General features: G+C 38.0%; 1 protein-coding gene across 8 annotated transcripts in view; it reads left to right on the top strand.

Moving 5' to 3' along the window:
* Positions 1–22,498, top strand: part of SLC35D2 (solute carrier family 35 member D2) — a 53,914-nt gene that overhangs the window by 18,299 nt on the left and 13,117 nt on the right. For 5 of the 8 annotated variants that reach the window (XM_060155383.1, XM_060155379.1, XM_060155380.1 and 2 more), the window contains 6 exons: positions 327–413; positions 7,051–7,118; positions 13,253–13,324; positions 14,293–14,361; positions 18,724–18,826; positions 20,135–20,227. In XM_060155383.1, coding sequence (XP_060011366.1) covers positions 327–413; positions 7,051–7,118; positions 13,253–13,324; positions 14,293–14,361; positions 18,724–18,826; positions 20,135–20,227 — 492 coding nt within the window. Of the gene's footprint in view, positions 1–326; positions 414–7,050; positions 7,119–13,252; positions 13,325–14,292; positions 14,362–15,747; positions 15,826–18,723; positions 18,827–20,134; positions 20,228–22,498 lie in introns of all 8 variants that reach the window. The other 3 variants (XM_060155382.1, XM_060155384.1, XM_060155388.1) reach the window with 3 other exon arrangements.

The following is a 22,498-nucleotide window of genomic DNA, read 5'->3' as shown; positions in this document are numbered from 1 at the left end:
AGCCTCACCGACTGTGGTCACTCTGGCCAGTTTTGGGGACACCGTTCCTTTTTCCCACTGTTGTCGTTCCTTGAGCCCCTTGAGATATCATATATACGTTATATTTGATGTTATACTTTTTGCCTATAGTTCTGGTGCAATCTATACGGTGGCAAGAAAAACAATTTTAATATTTCAAGGAATAATAGGTTTTTTGGAACATAGAAAATGGACTTTTCAGATATATATATATTTTTGGTGAATCTCTTTTCTTTTGATGATGTGTTTGTACCTCAAATAGTCTTTCCAGATATTCTGCTGAAGTTTTTCTCTTCCCTTTTCTTTAGATGGCAGTTACCATAATGATACTATATGTGTCCAAGCTAAATAAAGTAATTCACTTCCCTGATTTTGACAAGAAAATTCCTATTAAGGTATGTGATGGAAAGTACATGTAGCTGTGATGGAAGACGTAGAAATGCTATAGAATTACAAAGTGATCTTAAGAGTACAGGTCCGTTTCTATACACATGTGCTTCCTGCTGGCAATGGGTAGAAACTTCTTAATAAAGATTTCATATCATTCAGTGGTCCACTAATGTAACATAATAATAGTAAAAGTATGTGCTTAGCTGATATTAAATAAATACTATGTGTCTTCTGAAATGACAAAGCTTTCTAATAGGAATTGGCAAGCTTATCTGGTAAACGACTAGATAGCAAATAATTCGGCTCTGTGGGCCAGACCATCTCTGCTGCAGCTCTTCAGCTCTGTACCATGAAAGCAGCTGTAGATGATACATATATAAATGAATCGGTGTAGTTGTGTTCTAATAAAACTATTTGCATAAATAAAAGACGGGTTAGATTTATCTCTTGGCCCCTCCCAATTTGTTGATCCCTGTTTTAAATTTTCATTTTTAGCTTGGATTGATAACAGTTGTGAGTAGAATGATGAATAAACACATTTTGATATACGTAGTTTTTTTTCCACGGTGGAACTAGAAACATGAGAACTGCCATTCCTTCCTGGGAATGTGGAATGGAACTAACTTTTTTTTTTTTTTGCGGTACGCGGGCCTCTCTCACGGTTGTGGCCTCTCCCGTTGCGGAGTACAGGCTCCGGACGCACAGGCTCAGCGGCCATGGCTCACGGGCCCAGCCGCCCCGCGGCATGTGGGATCTTCCCGGACCGGAGCACGAACCCGTGTCCCCTGCATCGGCAGGCGGACTCTCAACCACTGCGCCACCAGGGAAGCCCGGAACTAACTTTTATTGTACAGTTGCTGGGTGACATGCATGAGGCCAGACATTTAATTCCTAGAGCAATCCCATACGACAGGTGGTATCAAATCGATCATGGTGACATTTTTTGATTTAGGGAGGTTAAATCAGACTGCAGTTCCTAGAGAGTGAGGACCTCACATGGTTTGTTCACTGCCATGTCTCTCAGGCCTGGAAAAACCCTGGCATCTAGCTCTGGATTATTCATCAGGTCGACTAAGCACACGCCTACTGCATCAATAATCAGGGACATCCACAAAAAGAAAAACAAAATATTGAAGTATAGGAAAGATATTAACCCAGTCATCAAAAGAAAAATCAGAATATTGTTGGGCTTGCTTACACTTAGCTTATGATATAATTTTTAAATACTTTGAACAATTGTGAAATATGATCTAGACATAGGAAAAAAGGCATCATGCATGACTGTGTAGTTGAATGAATAATTACCCTTGTAATCATTACCTACGTCATGAGATGGGATCACAAAATCCTTCTTTACCCACTATTCTGACTTTTGTATTAATAATTTTCTTGCTTTCTTTGTAAGTTTTCTAAATTTGTATGTATCCTTGAATTATGTCGTTTAGGTTTGCCTATTTTTGGATGTTATATAAAGAGAATTAAACTCTATATATTCTTTTGTATCTTGCTTCTTTCACTTAATATTATGTTGGTAAGATTCATCCACATTGTTGTGTGTAGCCGTATTCTTTTATTTTCATTGTATAAATATATTACAATTTATTTATCTGTTTTACTGTTTATGGTAGTTGGGGTTGTTTCTAGTTTGGGCCCTAGAAAAATAAAAAGTACTGTTCTGAACATACTGATAGCTGGATCTTGGTGCACAAGTATTAGTCACCTAAGGCTCCCATAACAAAATACCACAGACTAGATGGCTTAACAGAAATTTATTTTCTCACACTTCCGGAGGCTGGAAGTCCAAGATCAAGGTGCCAACAGGGTTGGTTTCTGATGAGAGTTCTCTCCTTCGCATATAGACAGCTGCCTTCTCACTGTGACCTCATGTGGCCTTTACTCTGTGCCTATGCACTCCTGGTGTCCCTTCCTCTTCTTATCAGGACACAAGTCCTATTGTATTAGGACCCCACATTTATTACCTCATTTAACCTTAATTACCTCCTTAAAGGCCCTATCTTCGCATGCAGTCATCTGGGGGCTAGGGGTTCAAAATGTGAATTTCGAGCAGATACAATTCAGTCCGAAACAGCACATGTGCGTGAGTTTTTTGGGAAGCTTATCAAGAAGTGAAACTGCTGACTCCTAGGGTGAGCATATTGTCAACTTGAGTAGATAATGGCAAACTCTTCCCCCAAGCGGTTGTACCAGTTCCTACTCCTGACGAAAGTGACGAAAGTGCATGAAGGTCCCTATTGCTCCTCATTCTTGCCAATCCTTGGTATGCCAGTCATTTTAAATTGTGCTGATCTGGTGGGTGCATAATGACATCTTCTTGGATTTTATTTGCATTTCCCTGTTTATTAATGAGGTTGAGTGCCTTTTCATTTTTTAGTGCCCATTTGGATATCCTCTTTTGTGAAATACTTGTTCAAGACTTTTGCCCATTTTTCTGTTGGGTTGATGTCTTTTTCTTACTGATTTGTGTAGGAGTTTTAAAAAATATATTAATGATAGTCCTCTTGTTAGTTATATACAGCATTACAAATATATTTCCCCACTCTGTTTCATATCTTTTTATTTTCTTTATTATTTATCTTGTATTCCTTTATCATGTATTCCTTATCATGAAAAGGAATCTTAATTTTAAAATAGTTAAATTTTATCAGTCTTTTCCCTAATAATTAATCACTATTTTTCTTATTTAGGAAATTCTTCCCTACTCTGAGGTTACGAAGATATTTTTCTAGATAAAAGATGTATTGTTTTTCAGAGTTAGGTTTTTAATCTGCTTGGAGTTGATTTTTGTGGATGGTGTGAGGTAATGGTACAATTTCATTTAATTTTTTCATTTGTCACAGACTCAACTGAAAAGTTTATCCTTAATATTGTGCCACTTATATCATGGTACTATTGTTCACATATATTTCTAAGCTCTCCATGCTTTTTCATTTGTCTATTTGTGTTTCTGCACCATTACCTCACAGTCGTAATTACTATTGCTTTATGCAAAGTCTTGCTATCTGGTAGAGCAAGTCTTTCCTCCTAAGTTCTTGGTTCTTCACATTTTTATGTGAATATTAGAAGCAGGTTTCAAGTTTCATGAAAAATAACCTTTTGAGATTTTGACTGGAATTGCATTGAAGCTCTAAAGCAATTTGGAATGAGTTGACATCTTTAAAGTATTGAATCTTTCAATCCATGTACATGGTATGCATACCCCTTCTTTAACTGCCCTCAGTAAAGTTTTATAATTTTCTCTATAGAGTTCTAACAGTTTTTGTTAGATTTGTTCTGAGGTACATCTTTTTTTTTTTTTTTTTTTTTGCTATTGCATGTATCTTTTAAAAACAGGGGAATTCCCTGGCGGTCCAGTGGTTAGGACTCCACGCTTCCATTGCAGGGGGCACAGGTTTGATCCCTGGTCAGGGAACTAAGATCCTGCATGCTGCATGGCATGGCCAAAACACCCCCAGATTATTTGGAAAGTTAGAAGTATATCCACTAAAAAATTATTCACAATGTGAAAGTTGAGAGTTATGTTTTGTACGGCGGGAACTTTTAGTACTTCAAGCCTGGGAGGCAGCATCTCAAGTAACTGTGAGAGAAGTGCTCTGAGGAGGTGAGGTGAGGAGCCAGGACATATAGGAGTTTTGCAACAAAGGGCAGGTGGTCTGAACATCAAAAGATTATTGTTAATTAAAGAAAACCGGATATGTCAACTTAAGGAATTTAGAGCTTTTCTATATATGGGAAGATGCAAGAGTCTGGGCTCACTGAAATCATTCCTTTGAGATGCATCTCAGCTATCTGGGACCAGTATCCTGTGTTTTCATAACCTGAGTTTCCTCAGGGCTCGCCAGCTCACCATAGGCTGTGGCTGCAAAGGTGGTGGCTGCAATGGCTGGTGACTGTGACATCCTTTGTTTACTGATATGGCAGGACATATTCCACTTCTCAGATACATATTTTTATCTTTCTTTTGTATATTGTCTTTGTATCTGCAACATTCTAACTTTCACTTCTTTTACTTGCCATACTGTATAGCACAGGACCTACAGTGCAATGTTGATAGAAATGGAAATGGCATTTTTGTCTGATCTCAAAGGGGAAACTTTTAATATTTCGTCATTAAGTGTATTGTTTGCTGTAGGTTTTTTTGAGATGCCTTTTTTCTGTGTTCCAGTTGCCTTTTGCTGTAGGGACATAGACACTACCTCTGGATGGAAGGGAGTGTCAAAGTCACATTTTAAGAGTATGTGAGAAGAGAGATATTGCTACAGCCATTATGTCTGATTATGGATTTGTCTATTTCTCTTGGTATTTCTGCCAGGTTTTTTGTTTTGTTTTATGTATTTTGAGGCTGTATGATTAGGTGCCTAATTTTTTTTTTTTTGATTGCACCTCGCGGCATTCGGGATCTTAGTTTCTCGACCAGAGATAGAACCCGTGCCCCTTGCAGTGGAATTGCATAGCCCTAACCACTGGACCGCCAGGGAATTCCCATAGGTGCCTAAAATTTTAAATTAGTTAAATCTTACTGGTGAATTATAGTGTTTAATTGTGCACCGTGGAACTCCTGTTTCAGTTCTTTTAGTGTTCCCCTGGAATTCAAAACAGGCATATCTAACTTATCAAATTATAAAGTTGATTAATTAATGCATTGATTAATCAGCAGGGGAACTAGCACAAATAATTTAGCCCGTGGTTACCAGAAACTAGAAGTCAGTACTGTCTTTATTTTGAATTGTATATGGAAATAGGGGCAACTGATTCTCTTCAACACCTAAGAACCTCTAAAGTTGTAATATCACCAGCTGTGTGATTGTTGAGTCAGTTGTACACTGTTAACCAGAATGTTGTTGACCGAAAAAAAATGTGCAACGTAGAAGTTGAGAATTATGTTTTATTTTGAGGACAAAACAAGGACTTAAGCCCAGGAGACAGTCTCTCAGATAGCTCAGGTGGCTCTGAGGGACTGCTCTAAAGAGGTGAGGGAAGGGCCAGCATATACAGGAGTTTTTGCAAAAAAGACCAGGTAGTTGGAACTTCAGAAGATTACTGTTAGTTAAAGAAAGCCAGATAGTATCTCAAGCTAATGAATTTAGTGCTTTTCTATGTATGGGAAGATCCAAGAGTCTTGGCTCATTGAAATTACTCCTTTGATGTGACCTTAGCTATCTGGGACCAGTATCCTCTTCCTTTCCATCCTGAGTCTCCTCAGGGTGCACCATGGGGGTGACTGCAGTGACTGAGGGCTTGGCAGTGAGGGCTTGGCAGTGGGCAGCCCGTTTGTCTCCATCCTGAGTTCCCTCAGGGCTCACTTTCAGGGGGCTGTAGTGGCTATCAAGCCATCAGGCTGCAACATCCTTTGTTTACTGATATGGCAGGTCCAAACATTTTTCACTTACAATGTTGATGAATAAAAGGGAAGGTCCTGGATCTATTATCTTGCTTATGTTTCTTGAGCAAATTTCCTAATAAAGAAATTCTGTAACTTTTTTGCAGATGACACATAGTATTTAAAAATCTTTCAAAAGGGGCTTCCCTGGTGGCACAGTGGTTGAGAGTCCGCCTGCCGATGCAGGGGACACGGGTTCGTGCCCCGGTCCAGGAAGATCCCACATGCCGCGGAGCGGCTGGGCCTGTGAGCCATGGCTGCTGAGCCTGCGCGTCCGGAGCCTGTGTTCCGCAACGGGAGAGGCCACAACAGTGAGAGCCCCGCGTACTGCAAAAAAAAAAAAAAAAATCTTTCAAAAGCTATCTGAGTTGCACGCTTAGTGTCTTTTTAGTGGAAAAAGAAATGTTGGACTCATCTTGATAGCTATGGAGTACTATATTAGTTAAAAAGTTCTTAAAAGTTATATGAGCTTATGAAGGGATTTTTTTTTCGTTTATGGAAGACTAGGTGTTACATTTTGTCTCTTTTTCAGTGTGTTCTGAATAATATTTCTCTTAACAATCAGAAAATAATTCAGGAGCTCAGAGCTCGATAAACCTAATTCAAGTACAAGCTACATTGTTTAACCTTGGTAGATATTTAATTATTCTAGGCCTTTAAAGCAAATAAAGTAACTCCAAAGTAATGTGGCCAGTATACACTTTTTGAAAGTGTATAACTTTTTGTATAACTTTTTGAAAGTGTCACGAACTGTGTGACACATCAGTGGGATATAGACCTTTGCCTTTGTCCAGAAAAGTGCATATATGCATAGATAACAGAAGTTTGCACACTTTTTCAATGGCCTTCTGAATCTCATTCATAAACTATATTTATATAGTTTATAAGCGATAAACACCCATCCTCAACTCACCAACCTGGCTAGGGGTCTCCACCTAAGATAGGTGCTTATTCAGAGCTTTCTTTTAGGGAAATAGTCTACTAATGTGGGCAAGGTCAAGATTTCCATTTCTATCCAGCCTCCACACCACCACCATGATTATGGATATCACTTCCTGCCTAACTATTTTTTGATCACATGGAGAAAGTCATGATGTGTTCTGGATTCTGGAAAATATAGTCATTGCAAGGAAAGGAACTCAGAATGATTTGCTTACTGATGCGGAGTGAATGTCACCGTTTTTATATATGTAAGAAAATGTTATTGGAGTACTAACCAAATATTCTTTCTTTTTTTATTGAAGCTGTTTCCTCTGCCTCTCCTCTACATTGGAAACCACATAAGTGGATTATCAAGCACAAGTAAATTAAGGTAGAGTGCAGGATAATGGTTGATTGGAGTCTTCAATCGTTTGCTTTTAGTGTCACAAAGACCAGCTTTGATTTTTCAAGATATTGCTTGGGCTACATATAGAAGACAATAATATTCCATAATTTAAGAAAATAAGGTAGAGTTTTGAATTTAATTTGATAATGCTTTAGAAATGTTAAAAAGCTGATATATTTTTCTTTATGTTCAAGTCTGAAGATAGAATGTGAGATCTATAGAAATCAAGATAGAGAAGGTTTGATTTATTCAGGAAGATTCATTTATACGAATATGGTTCTGTGTAACTTTTGGTTTCATCACAGTTTTATAAAAGCAGGAATAGGGCTTCCCTGGTGGCACAGTGGTTGAGAGTCCGCCTGCTGATGCAGGGGACACGGGTTCCTGCCTGGTCCGGGAAGATCCCACATGCCACGGAGCGGCTGGGCCCGTGAGCCATGGCCGCTGAGCCTGCGCGTCCGGAGCCTGTGCTCCGCAACGGGAGAGGCCACAACAGTGAGAGGCCCGCGTACCGAAAAAAATAAAAAATAAAAAAATGAAAAATGGTCCACGTCAAAAAAATATTTCTTTAACAAAAAAAAAAAGCAGGAATATTCTGTCAGATTTGGTGTAGGTCAGCCTTGGTACAAGGAAAAATAAATGACAGACGTTATTTTCACGTATGTGATATATACTTCTGAAATCTGCATTTGCATTTATTTTATGGTCCTTTGACTACTCTGTTAAAAGTCACTGCAAAAATGAAAATAGAAGTGTACAAAGACCAAGTCATCCTATAAATTGGAAAACGTGGTGTGAAATATGTAGACTAATGAACACACATTAGGGTGACAAACCTTATGAAAAAGATGTGAATAATGGGAAAATAAAGTCTGACCAAAGGGTGACAGAAATGGAAGGAAACCTGTTTGTATAGGGAGAGAAGAAAAGTGGCAGGTAGGAGGTAGACCAGAAGGAGAAAGTACATACAAAACTGAGAAATGTGAAATTAGGCCTGTTGCCTTTCACTCTTGTTTGGAAAGGACAGATTGTGGTTGTTGTGAAAAACAAAATGTCCAATACTGTTTTTAGTTACATATTTTAGTTGTTTTGTTGTTTCCTTCTGGGATTAGGACCGTCAATTTTCCTTAATTGTCTTAAATTTGTATTAAAACTCCCTGTGGTAGGTGCTATTGCTGTGTTGCTACATATCCTCTTGCCCTGTCTCTGAGCCCACCTGCAGCGTGGGGATGCCTTCAGTTACCCTCATAGCTGCCCAGCCGCACTGGGGGTCTCTGCCTCGCAGATGAGGCCTTCTTGTTTTAGTGATCTTACAAACATCTTTATTACAAGTGTTCTTCAACACTTCTCTACATGCGTAGCAGAAGAGGTAAGATGAAGGCTTTCAGCAAGTGAGACTGAGGAGGAAGGCTTTCAGCAAGTGAGACTGAGGAGGAAGGAAGGAAGATTGCTTATACGTGGTGTCATGTAGTATGTTTCTCTCTCTCCCCTGTTTTCCATAAACTGGTAGTTGGTCCTAGAGGCTTGATCAGATTCAGATTCAATTTTTCAGGCAACATCAGTTTATTGGTGATGTTGGGTTCTTTCTACTGCATCACCTCATGGGATACATAATGTTTTATCCCACCTTTAATGATATTTAATGGATCAGTTCCACTTTTAATGATTTTAAGGGGTCAGTCTGGTTCCTTCATTAGAATGTTTCCCATCAATTTTTCCCCTAATGGTTTTAGCCTCTATTGATGATCATTGTCTAGATCCATTATTTCATTTCAAATTGAAAAATGATGATTTTCTAACTATATCACCCCTTCTACATTAATTGTCTAAAGTTTCTCAATAAATACAAACTTTCATTCACCATATCATACAGGAAAGGCAGGATAAAGCTTTATTTATGAATGTTCAGAGTAATAAATTAGTGTCCTGTCACCTTCAATAGTGAGTTGTTGTTTATTGTTTGTTTTGTTTTTTACCATCATTATTAACTCATGCATTTTCATTTATTTGAAACAAGTCCCTCATGAGATATGCATTTTGCAAATATTTTCTCTCAGTCTATGGCTTGTCTTTTCATTCTCTTAACACTGTCTTTCAGAGCAAAAGTTTTAATTTTAATGAAGTTCCACCATCATTTTTTTCTTTCACAGATTGTGCTTTTGGTGTTGTATCTAAAAACTCATTGCCAAACCCAAGGCCATCTAGATTTTCTCCTACATTATCTTCCAGAAGTTTTTGTTTTACATTTAGGTATATAATCCATTTTGAACTTAATTTTTGTGAAAGGTATAAGGCCTGTGTCTAGATTCAGGTTTTTTTACGTGTAGATGTCCAGTTGTTTGAGCACCATTTGTTGAAAAGGCTAGTCTATCTCCATTGAATTGTATTTGCTCCTTCGTCAAAGATTAGTTGACTATATTTGTGTGGGTATATTTCTGGGCTCTCTATTCTGTTCCATTATTCTATTTGTTTCATTTACTTAATGTTTTAATTCATTATATAAATACTTCTTTTGATGTTCAAATTATATCATCTCAGGTCAGTGGGAGCCTCTTTGCGTTGACTCCTATGTTCTAGAGCCCCAGTAGTCTTTGATTACTTCCTTGCTTCCTGGTACATGATGTCCCAGATTTATTTGGACTTTTCCTGCCATTTCTCCAAGGATCCCCTGGTTATTTTTAGTGTGAGGTTGAGGCCATAGTCTGGGTGCTGGATATATTTAGAAGAAAGGGCTAACACAGTATCCTGATGAATAACATGTAGGGTATGAGAAAAAGAAAGACCAAGATGCCTTCATGGTTTTTGGCCTGATGAAGTGGAAGAACAGAATTGCTATTGATTAGGTCTATACCTAGGAGTAGGATTGCGGGGGGTATGGCCATTCTGTGTTTAACATTTTGAGGAACTGCCAAGCTGTTTTCCAAAGTGGCTGTGCCATTTTACTTTCCCACCAGCAGTGTACGAGGCTTACAATTTCTGTACATTCTTACCAAATTTGTTATTGTCTATCTTTTTGATTATAGCTATCGTAGTGGTTGTGATGTCGTATCTTATTGCATTTCCCTGATGATTCATGATATTGACCATCTTTTTATGTGCTTATTGGTCATTTATATAGCTTCTTTGGAGTAATGTCTATTCAAGTCCTTTGCGCATTTTTTAACAGGGTTATTTATCTTTTAATTATTGAGTTTTAAGTCTTTAGGTATTCTAGATACAGGTCCTTTATTATATATATGATTGCAACATTTTCTCCTATTCTGTGGATTGTCTTTTTACTCTCTTGATGGTGTACTTTGAAGCACAAAAGTTCTAAGTTTTTAAAAATTCAATTAATAATTAAGGTAAAATATACATAACATAAAACTCACCATTTTAACTATTTTTAAGTGGACAGTTAAGTGTCATTAAGTATATTCACCATCTTGAGCAACCATCACCACTATCTATTTTCAGAAATTTTTCATCATCCCAAACAGAAATTCTGTACCCATTAAACCGAATGCCCCATTCCCCCATCCCCCTGGCCCTGGTAAACTCTATTTTACTTGCTATGTCTATGAATTTGCCTATTCTAGATATTTCATACAAATGGAATCATACAATATTTGTCCTTTTATGTCCAGTTTATTTCAGTTAGCATAATGTTTTTGTTTCATCCATGTTGTAGCATGTATCAGAATTTCATTCCTTAGTAAGACTGTATAGTATTCTATTGTATATATCTATCACATGTTGTTTATCTATTTATAAAAGTTTTACATTTTGGGGAAGTCTGATATATTTATATTTGTTATTTTTGCTTGTGCTTTTGGTATTGTGTCTAAGAGAATTTTGCCTGACCCAGGGTCATGAAGATATAATCCTATTCTTTCATCTAAGAGTTTTATAGTTTTGGCTCCTACATTTAGGTCTTTGATATATTTTTACATAATTTTTTCTATATAGTGTGAGGTAGGGGTCCAGAATCATGCTTTTGCATGTGAATGTTGAGTTGTTTCAGCATTATTTATTGAAAAGACTGTTCTTTCCCCATTGTATTGTCTTGGCACCCTTGTTGAAAATTAATTGACCGTAATTGGAAAGATTTATTTCTTGATTCTCAATCTTATTGCTTTGATTAAATGTTTATCTTTAAACTAGTACTAGATAATACTGATAATTGTAGCTTTGTAGTGAGTTTTGAAATTGGGTCCACCAACTTTGTTCTTCTTTTTCAAGATTGTTTTGGCTTTCTGGTTTTCTTGCATTTCCACATTGATTATAGAATTAGTTTGTCAGTTTCTGGGGGAAAAAAAGCCAGCTGAAATTTTGATAGGACTGTGTTGAATCTATAGATTTATTTGGGGAGTATTTCCATTTTAACAACATTAAGCCTCTGATCCATAACATGGAGTGTCTTTCCGTTTAATCTTCTTTCACCTTTTAACAATATTTTGTAGTATGTAGTGTATTACAATTCTTACACTGGTTTTGTTACGTTATTCCTAAGAATTTTGTTCTTTTTGATGCTATCATAAATGGAATTGTTAATTTCCTTTTTGGATTGCTCATTGCTAGTGTATGGAAGTACAGTTGATTTTTGTATATTCATTTTGTTTCCTGCACACTTACTTCATTTGTTCTAATAATATTTTTTAATGGATTTCTAGGATTTTCTCTGTATATATCATCTGAAAATAGAGACAACTTTCTTTTCTTTTTTCCAAACTGTATACTTTTTTTTTTTTTGGCCTAATTGTCCCATCTAGAACCTCAACTACCATGCGGAATAGATGTAGTGGTGAGAGTGGTCTTATTCCTGATCTTAGGGGGAAGAACATTCAGCTTTTTACCATTAAGTATCCTTGTCTGCTTTTATTTTTTTATTATTTTTTTCTTCTTGGCTATGCTGCATGGCTTATGGGATCTTAGTTCCCCGACCAGGGATTGAACTCAGGCCCTCGGCACTGAGAGCGCAGAGTCCTAACCACTGTACTGCCAGGGAATTCCCCTTATCTGCTTTTAAAAGGCATCATCTAAAAATACTTTTTGAATTTAATGGAAAATAATAAGACTTTTTTTTTTTTTGTCTTGCTTTGAAAAAGGCAGTTCAGACCAGTCTCATAAGACATTTTTAAGTGAAGTTCCTGAAAATTCTTTCTGCACTGCTCTCTGGTTGTAGTGTGAAACCCCTCCTCAGGTCTGGTCAGGAGGAGCTGCCCACCCCACCCCCCAGACGCTGTGGTTCTGGCTTTCCTTTCTTTGGTCACCATCTTCTCAGGGTCACATTGGAAGCAGATGGAGGTGGGTTTTTCCAGCCCTGGCAGTCTGTGCCTGTGCATTGAACTGTGTCCTGGAATCTCTGGGTTTTGAGAGTGGGTGAAAGGTTCATAAGTATTTTTGAAAGGCAGTGAATGTGGTCTCATTACATAAAGTTTTAGGGAAAAATTACCCATAATTTTATCCTCTAACATACTATTTTAAATACTCACTTTCAGTCTTTTTCCATATACAGAATGTATTTTATTACAGTTGCAGACTCTACATAGTTTTGTCACCTCCTTGATTTATTTAACATTCGTTTTCGAAGAGTGGTAAAGTGTTATATTATAGAATTAATGTATAATGTTCCCTCAAGTGGATTTATCATAATTTATTTAATCATTGCCTTGTCTGATATTCAGGTGGTTTCTGATGTTTTTCCCAAAGAGAGTACTGCAATGAACATGTTTGTGCACACGATTTTTTTTCTTTCCTTTGGGTTATTATCTTAGGGTAAGTTTCCCAGCAAGAAGTAATTAGGTCCTAGGTTAGGACCGTTTAATGACTGTCCATACGTAGTCCCAACTTGATTTGTCAAAGGCTGTATTGGTTCACATTGCATATAATCTTTTAGCACAAACTTTGTAGTCGTTGGATAGTATGATGTTTTGAATTGCTAGTAAGTAAAAGTGGCATGAAATTATTAAATCTCCATTTCTTTTTATTATTTAATATGACTTATTAGTAGCATGTGTGATAATTAAGGTTAATTCCTTATATTTAATTTGGAAAATTAATGGGCTTAATTAAAAATGTAAGGCATTAAAAAAGTACCTGGTGTCTGATGATATTATACTTGAATCTTTTCCTGACAGCTTGCCGATGTTCACCGTGCTCAGGAAATTTACCATTCCACTTACTTTACTCCTGGAAACCATCATACTCGGGTGATTTTTGTTTTTCTTCTTCTCCTCTGGTGTCCTCTCCCCACACCCCCACATTATTTTTACCTAGCAAATTCTCAACATCTAGTCATCTTTTCAAATAGTTGATTTGAAGTGCTAGTAGCAATAACTTAAGGGCAAATGGTTTGTTCACTTAAAAGCAGTCTCCTATTTCCATGATTCCCTAAGAATGTAATGAGTGTTTTTTAAAAACAATTATAATTTTACATTAGATAAATAAAATGTGTGTGTGGTCAAAAATTATAAAAAAAAAACCCCAACAACCCCAAAACAGATGTAAATCTGTTTCCTGAGCCAGATGGAATATACACTGATTTTGGAATGTAGAGGAAAAGTTGTCCACGTATATAGTATAGAATAGGAGTAGCAGAAAATCAGGGAAATTCATTCTGATGCAGTAATTATGATGTAACATCAGAATAAATTAATTTTTATAATGTTGGTTTAAAAATTTCTCATAAAGATACTCAGGCTGACATCTAAAAAGGTGATTCTTGATTTTGCTGTGGAGACAATTTAATGATGAAATTTGGATGATGGCCCAATGTTTTAAGTTTTACTATTGAATTTTATCTTAATCTTTGGATGCTTGATAAAAGTACATACCAACTAGACCCACCAGCAGGAGCTCTCCTGCATTTTGTCCCAGCGTCTTTCTAGTGAGAACAGAGAAATACATTTGTAATTAGATTAAGACAACTACTTAAGAAATAAAGTAAATTTGGTCTGATTTCCTAATCCATTTAAGGTACCTTTAGTACTCTTTTTACATAAAGCATTGTCCATTCGATTTTAGCTATAAAACTGTTAACAATGTCTATTTGCAGTTTATTTAAAAATATAATCTATATTTTTTCCTCTCCTCCTCCTTTCCTTATCTATCTATCTATCTATCCATCTATCCATCTGTCTGCCCACCTATCTATCCATCCACTGTTTATTTATTACAGGAAACAGTATTCCTTGAACATCATTGTCAGTGTCTTTGCCATCATTCTTGGTGCTTTCATAGCAGCTGGGTAAGACTTTGGACTATTTCTGCTCAATAACTCCTTTGTGTCTTTGACAATAGGCCTGGCCCCCTCCTCATTTTTCATTTTCCATCTGGCTGCAGTTGAATTGAGCAGCCAAGAGACAAATCTGTTGATGTTAGTGGAATCCCCATGTGTTCCTGTGAAAGTCAAACTGGATTCCAAGTTGGCCAGAACATTTCTGAGAAATATATAGAGTGAGCATTACAAGGTATTAATACAGCTTTTCTTCATAAAAGGAGTAAACTGTATACTTTTATTACTGAATGTTTGTCTTCAATATAAAAATTTTACAAAGAATTTTGAAAAGTTCTTAGGCATTTGACTAAGAAGAATAACAGATTTATAAAGCCCTTGTAAGCTGATTTGTTTTATCATCCTGTGATGCCTTATTGGTCAATATTTCCAAGGATGGAATACGCTCATTAAATGTTTGGGACATGAGCCAATACCAGTGCATGACTACTATCTTATTCATTAATATACCTGACCAGGAATAAGGACTCCAAGTTTGCATTTGAAAGCAGGCGCTCGGACTCCTTTTATAGCATAGTGGTTAAAGCATGTGTGCAGTTACCTTCCTTGGTTTGAAACTTAACTTCTGTCAGCTATTTCTTAGCCTCTCTGTGCCTCAGTTTCCTCATTTATAAGGTATAAAGGATACAGTTGGCCCTGTGTGTCCAAGCCTTCTGCATCTGTGGATTCAACCAATCATGGATCGAAAATATATATTTTTTAAATACCAGAAGATTCCCCAAAGCAAAACTTGGATTTGCTGTGCACTGGCAACTACTTACATAGCATTTACATTGTATTAGGTGTTATAAGTAATCTAGAGATGATTCAAAGTATATGGGAGGATGTATGTAGGTTATATGCAGACGCTGCACACCATTTTATATAAGGGACTTGAGCATCCGTAGATTTGGGTACCTGCATGTAGAGGGCGTGGGGGTGTGGGGTACTGGAACTAGTCCCCCGTGGATATGGAGGGACGACTGTAATAGAAAAGAAAAACCTATGTGAATGAAAGGAAGAAAGAAAAAGTTGGAGGAATTTCAGTTAAACTAGTTTCATTAACTCATTTAGAAACAAGAGTTCTGGATCATTAATTGCAAATTAAATAAGGTGTGGGCTACAGAGCCAGGATGTCTGGAACCCTATTCTGGTCTCCTCACTTACTGGCTCTATAACCAAGGACAAGCTATTTAACCTCTCCGTGCCCCAGTTATTTTGACCGTGAAGTGCAGATTAGAATATCATCCACCTAATAGCATCACTATGAGAATTAGATGAGATAATAGTAAACGAGGATTTACACTAGTTCGTGGTCAAGTTCAACAAAAACATGCTGAAGCATTTACTATATGCCAGGCATCATTCTATGTGCTGAGGAGTCCAGCAGTTAACAAGACCGAGAACAATCCTTGCCTTCATGGAGCTTTCATTCAGGTTGGTGGAAACAGATAATAAGCAAAAGAAATTGATTAAAGATATAGCATGCCAGCTGGTGACAGATATTAGCAATAATAATGGTGTTTATTATTGTTATAAATGTGTTTAGTCCCTTGCCTAGACCAGGGTTTATTATTTGCCTTTTTTATCTGTAACTTCCTCTTCTCCAATTCTAGCTGTGGCTGAGCTCATCCCCCTTAAAGCTGGCCTGTTTGGTTTCAGTGCTGTGTTTCATGCCTGATATGGTGCTGGTACAGACATTAAGCAGCTACACTTAGAGCCTGTTTTGATCATGAAGACTTTTGTTCAAACAAAATGTATGCGTGAAGTAGCTAAAAAAGGGAGGTGCTCTGTTAAAAGTGCCTTCCTCCCACAGGGCTGAGGTCTCCCCAGGGACGCCTCTCTCTTCTAGGTTTCTTGGAGCTCCGTTTGAAAACCACTAACTTAGAGCCAGTTGAAGACTTGTACAAAAATTGGTTTATAAAAATGTAAGTCTTTGATGAGGCATGGCACGTCAGACCCTGTGTGTATGAAAGCACATCTCCAGAAGCAGTTAGTAGGAATTCAGCTCATAGGTGATACTCTAGTGAGCTGAAAGGGTAAGTAGTGTTTCCCAAAACATCTAACTTTTACCCAAGAGCCAGCTTGGAATAGTAATTCTCGGCTTTCCCCTTCCTCAGCACCCACAGAATGGAAAATATCCCTGTGGGTAACAAGCACAGTTCTTAGCTGCAGCCCAGCTGTCACCGCACCCTTCTCTGCTCTCACTCAAATTAACTCATCAAAGGCAGGTAACAGATGAGCCAGTTTAGGCAGCTGTAACAAATAGCCCCTACATCGTGGTTGTTTAACATACCAGGTATATTCTGCTCACACTCCAGATGCATACTAACATCAGTGAATGCTGTGGGAGTGCTCTGCCCATTGTAGCTACTTAGGGACCCAGGGGGATGGAACCTCTGCCTTAAAGGGGGTTTCCTTGCTCATCCAGAAGGGAAGAAGGCATGTGGGGAATTGTCTGCTGGCTCTCCAAGCTTTCCCCCGGAAGTGATGTGTTACTTCTTCTTACATTGTATTTGCCAAAGCAAGTCACATGGCCAGCAAAAGTTGAAATATAATGTCTGAGAACAGCCCTAAATAACAATCACATGGGTTGACCATGAATCTGCTCCCATTTATAACACAAGTAAATTCTTATCAAACGTCTGTGCTTTCACTACTGGCCTAAACAAATGATGTTGGGAATTCCTGGCCCCCTCAAGTAGGAGACCTGAAGACTCCAAGAATTCCCCTTAGGCTCCCTGAGGAAGTGAGTAACACTTCCTTTCCATTCCTCTGGATGGAAAGGTACCTCACTTTTTTGCTCATTCATCTCTTTGCCATCTTAGGGAATGGCAGACACTTCTTAACACTGAGCTGAATGTGGGTAGGAAAGATCTGGAAAACCCTTATTTTCAGAGATTCTATTGTGATTGAGCCAGAGAATTATGATTTATGATGATCTAAAATTAATTTATATTCTCACAAATATATTTGTAGGTAAATAATGCCAGTGGAAGCCTCAAGCAAAATCTGGTTTAATTTGCATTCAGATTTTGATGCAATTTTTGCCTATTTCCTTCTCTTTGATTAGAAATAATCTTATTTTGATACTGAAGGGGATAAGGATATGCCACTCCAATATATGCCACTTTGGCATAAACATTATTTTGAGTTGAAGGCAATTGAGAATCAATAGATGTGGGAAGAGTTCTCTGCCCTCCCTTTTCTGCCTAAAAGTAGACCATAAATTTGCGTTTGTGAAGGTGTCCCTTGGTCCTGTACTTGAAATAGGAAAGCAATTCTTATCACCAGAGACAGAGAGTAAGCATCTAGATGAATCTGCATAAACAAACCTTATTAAAATAACCCTTATCTTCCATTAGTTTCCCCTATGTATTTCCTAGTCCTTTTCCCACAATTTATTTGTTCCTTAACACCCAAACCCTCTTTTTGTTAAAATGCTATCTAAGCCCCAGAGTCTGACCACTTCTTTGAGTTTCATTTCTTTTATGTGAACTCCTGTGCATGTAAAATATTTAAAACAATTTGTATTTTTTTCCCCCGTTATTCTGTCTGTTGTCAGTTAAATTCACAGGCCCCCAGACACTGACCCAAGGAGGGTAAAGGAAACCTTCTTGACAATATATACTTATGAATTTGGACATGGGTGTGGTACTGTTTGCAAGGTCAAGTGCAGGTGAATGCATCACATCTGGGCTTAGCTGTTGTTCACTCTCTCCTCCCTTTGCCATAATCCCCCCAAACATTTTTATACTAGTGTTATTTATTTAAAATGGAAATTGAAGAGAAGATGCTTCAAAGAATGGGAAGAAAGGGGCCTTAGAGGAGTTGCAGAGAAGGAATGGATCCCTGCCTTGCCTTTTTGATGGACAGGATAGTGGGGGTGCTAGTGGATGACGTGAGTGGGGACCAGATGGAGGTGTCAGTTCCTCATTTGACCCCTTTACCATGTCACTGCTCAGCTGTCCCCAGAGGGCTGTACTCTGGGGAAGGCCCTATTTACTACAATAAGCCACAGGTGGGTTGAACAAATCATTCCTCTTTACCAGTTAGCAAAAGAATGGCTTTGCAGTCAAAGGAAGATGGTTAATGTCCCTCTGGTTTTAAGCGGTTGTGATTAAGTTTAAGCCTCCTGAAGGCCTGGTTTTGTTTTTGTCTGGGGACAGGGCAGAAGAATTAACCATTCATCACCATACAGGGGGAAAATATGCCAGAGAAAAGGTAGTTACTAGCATCACAAATGGATTTGATTAGGAAAGATGAAACAGAGAGTGTCTGAGGCCAAGTTGTGAGTTTCTGAATAATCATACTCCTCTGTGTTCTCCCTCCCAGTTCTGACCTTGCTTTTAACTTGGAAGGCTATATTTTTGTATTCCTGAATGATATCTTCACAGCAGCGAATGGTGTTTATACCAAACAGAAAATGGACCCAAAGGTACCAGATCTTCACTCCTTTACCTTTTAGGTTTTGTCATCTGGCCACTGAAATTACATGAAAAAATGAACTTGTAAAGATGACATGTAATTTAATTTACATGTTATGATCTACAGATTACTAATTTCTTTTTAATTATCTTGTCTGCATAGGTTCTTGTTACTCCTTGTCTTGCAAAGTTTGGGTGAAAATTAGGTAGGAAGGGAAAAATGGGCACTATTTTAGATGCAAAGTCAGAATACTATATAGAAAGGGGATTATTTTGAAAGGCAAATTAAAATTAGAAGAAGTTTTTTTACCATCATCATCAGTGACCAATGTGAAGTCAGGAGTATTCTGAAAGCAGCTGTAGTTTGAGAATCTGGAGATGTGGGTTACAGATTCAAGTTTTGCTGCTGACTGGTTATTGTCACCTGGAACCTTCACTTCTCCAAACCTCAGTTTCCTCATCTGTGGAATGAGATGATTGGAATGGATAATTTATAAGGTCCTGTCACGAGGGGCGGGTGGGCGGATGAGCTCTCCTTCCTTGTGGCTGCCCTCAGGTCAGAGCTCCCAGCCCTCACCACGCCCCGCCCCCTCCCCAGGCTGTGCAGGAAGCTCTGGAGGATGGGCCAGGCACATGTTTCTTTGTTCCAAGTTCTTTGTGTTGAGTGAGGGTGTTCCCTCTGATGGACAGGCTTATTCCTATGAGCTGTTTTTTATCTGTGCTGTATTTTTCTGCACTACCATTTGGTTTTTAATGGTGGCAGTTTTACAAAACTGGTTTTGCTGTCTTTTGAGAATCACAGTGTGTCACCCTGTATGGAAAGTGGCGGATGTAGCCTCTAATGAAAATTAAATTTATGCAAGCTTGGAAAACAAGATACCTGGTGTTTTAACCCTGCTGTTCCTTAATGGAAAGAGCAGATGTTTTGAAGGAGTTCTGTTTATATTAATATTGTTAATGCTGTTTACTTTGTTCCACATTTCCCATTTTGAATAGCATGCTTTTAAAAAAAGAACAATTAGAATGTCAGAGATGGATGGAACCTCAGAGTCCATCCATCTCCATCCACTTTATCTGTCATTTTTTGGATAAAGCAAATTTTTTTTTGGAAATCACAGTACACTTGAAATGAAGCATTTTACATCAGAAATTTGCTGAAAATATTCCAATACAGAGCTGGTCAGAATGCATGTTCTAACTCTGCATAAGTACATGGTTGTATAATTAGCTTCAGGGGAAAATAAAATAAAATAAATGGCTCCAGGAAGTCTGATGCTTCATATTTCTAAAATTGAGTGGAGTTTTCTTGGTTTTTGCAGGAGTTAGGGAAATATGGAGTGCTTTTCTACAATGCCTGCTTCATGATTATCCCAACTCTTATCATTAGTGTCTCTACCGGAGACCTTCGACAGGTGAGCTGATGACAGTCATTCATTCTTACTTAGCAGTGTTTAAAATTTTAATATTTAACCTGTGGTACTTACTGAAATAAAAAGTGTATAAAGGTAACTAGGATTTCCGAAAGCAAGATGTTTGGTACGCCCAGTAATACCTTTGACACTTTCCTTTTCTCGGCATTTATCTTTAGAACTGTGGGGAGTAGCAGGAAGTAGTCAAAAAAACTCTGGTCTTGAAGCTTTTTGCAAAACAACAACAAAAATCTGAGTTTGAGTCTCCCTTTCCCCTTTGTTGGCATGGGGATCCTGAGAAAGCTAGTTAACTTTGAAGGGGATTTTGATAGTTTTAAAAAATGGATTTACTTATTTATTACCCTTGTTATGGACATTTGGAAAAATACACACAAAATAGAATAATTGAATGAACTCTCATGTACCTATCACACAACTTCAACACTTTTTGGCATTTCACCCTTCTTATTTCATCTATCCTCATCTGCTCTCACTTTCCCCCGCCCCCGGAATATTTTAAAGTAAATCCCAGACATCATGGCATTTGCCTCTAAATATTCCAGGATCTACATTTGAATTTTGAGAAGGTTTTGTTCTTTTGGTATTTGCCCTGTTCACCTTATCTGCTGTACACCTGTCAGAGACAAATAAAATGATAAGTTAGTAGAAGGATGGGAGGCCCAGTTGGGAGGTGGGTATCTCTTAGGAAGAGTGAATGTTCACCCCATAACATCCGCATGGCTACCTTGAAATGTGCGGGCTCAGAAAGTTACCAGACAAACCACTTTAAGTTCATGTGAGAAACGAGGTATGCTGGGCAAAATCCTGGTCTAGTGTGGCCTCTGGCCTCTCCCACAGACGTTCCCCTCCACACCATGGGCTGGGCATTAACCTTCATTAACCCTGTTGTTGTTGCTGGGCCGGGGGTGGGGTTCACAGTCCCCCACCGTCGCCCCCACCCCAGCGGCAGACGTTGACAGCATTTCTGTATTTAACAGTCAGCATGGTTGTGTGGTGCACACGGGTTGGGCGTCAATCCCATTTGTCACCTTTTAGGGTTTGAATGACTTTAGAAGCTTTCAGATTCCGGGGACTCCTGGGGTGAATGTCAGGGCTTGTTGTTCTTTCTCAGAACTATACTTTCTCCCTTGTACAGTTCCTTTCTCAGAACAAGAGAAAGGTTGACGGCTTAGCAGCAATGTCCCCAGGGGTAAACATCCATTTCCATATGTTTATATTGAAAACTACCAAGAAACCCCAGTTTTGATTAAAGGGGTCTCAGTGTGTGAACCTGGGCCTCACTGTTAGTTCAGAATATTGGAAGTTAAAGCAAGCACCCCGTATACCTCTAGCAATGATGAACAGGGCAGAATATCTAAAAGCACATTATTTATTTTTCAGCTACCATCAATTAAACCAATTTAGTGTCAGCAGCATTACATAAACAAGGTGAAATTATGAGCCCTCAACGTCCTACCGGCTTCTCTCTTTTCATTATCACAAAAATGAGTTTTTCTTTTGAGTCTCTGGAGTTTATCTGTTCTGAGATTCTGGTACTTTATAGCCTTTCAGATATATATTTATTTCTAGAAATAGAAATCTAGAAACTTCTAGGAACTCTTAGAACACCTGATTGAAACTAAAAGCACATTTCCCTATGGGAACAGTGTTATAAATGGCGTAGTGACCAGAAACTGAATTTTAGATACCTTTTGGAAATAGACTACATGTATTATGTTAATAATTTATAACAGCATTTCAATAGGAATATGTATTTCCATATTTAAATCGTTGACTTACAAACTTATAGCATGGTGCTTTCAGAAGTTGCCACCTGCTTGTAATGATTACCATGCAGAATTATTATACTTTCTCAAGTAATAGTAAAAATAGCTAATAATTATTGAGGAATTATTCTATCAGACATTGTTTGAAGTATTCTACATGAACTGTCTCGTTGCATTCCCACAGTAGCTTGAGGAGAAGGTACTATTATTATCCCCATTTTATAGACAAGGAATCTAGGGCACAGTGTTTAAAAAACTTTCCAAAGACAGTAAGTGATAGATCCAGGAGGCTGTCTGGCTCTAGAAACACGTCATCTGCTGTAATCTCAATTTAAAAAAAAAAATTTATTTATTTATTTTTGGCTGTGTTGGGTCTTTGTTGCTGCGCACAGGCTTTCTCTAGTTGCGGTGAGCGGGGGCTATTCTTCCTTGCAGTGTGCAGGCTTCTCATTGCGGTGGCTTCTCTTGTTGCGGAGCACTGGCTCTT

This window comes from Lagenorhynchus albirostris, chromosome 7 (assembly GCF_949774975.1).
Source record: "Lagenorhynchus albirostris chromosome 7, mLagAlb1.1, whole genome shotgun sequence".
NCBI classification, from domain to species: domain Eukaryota; kingdom Metazoa; phylum Chordata; class Mammalia; order Artiodactyla; family Delphinidae; genus Lagenorhynchus; species Lagenorhynchus albirostris.
The sequence above is the reverse complement of the archived record's forward strand: the minus strand, read 5'-3'. Positions and strand labels throughout refer to the sequence as shown.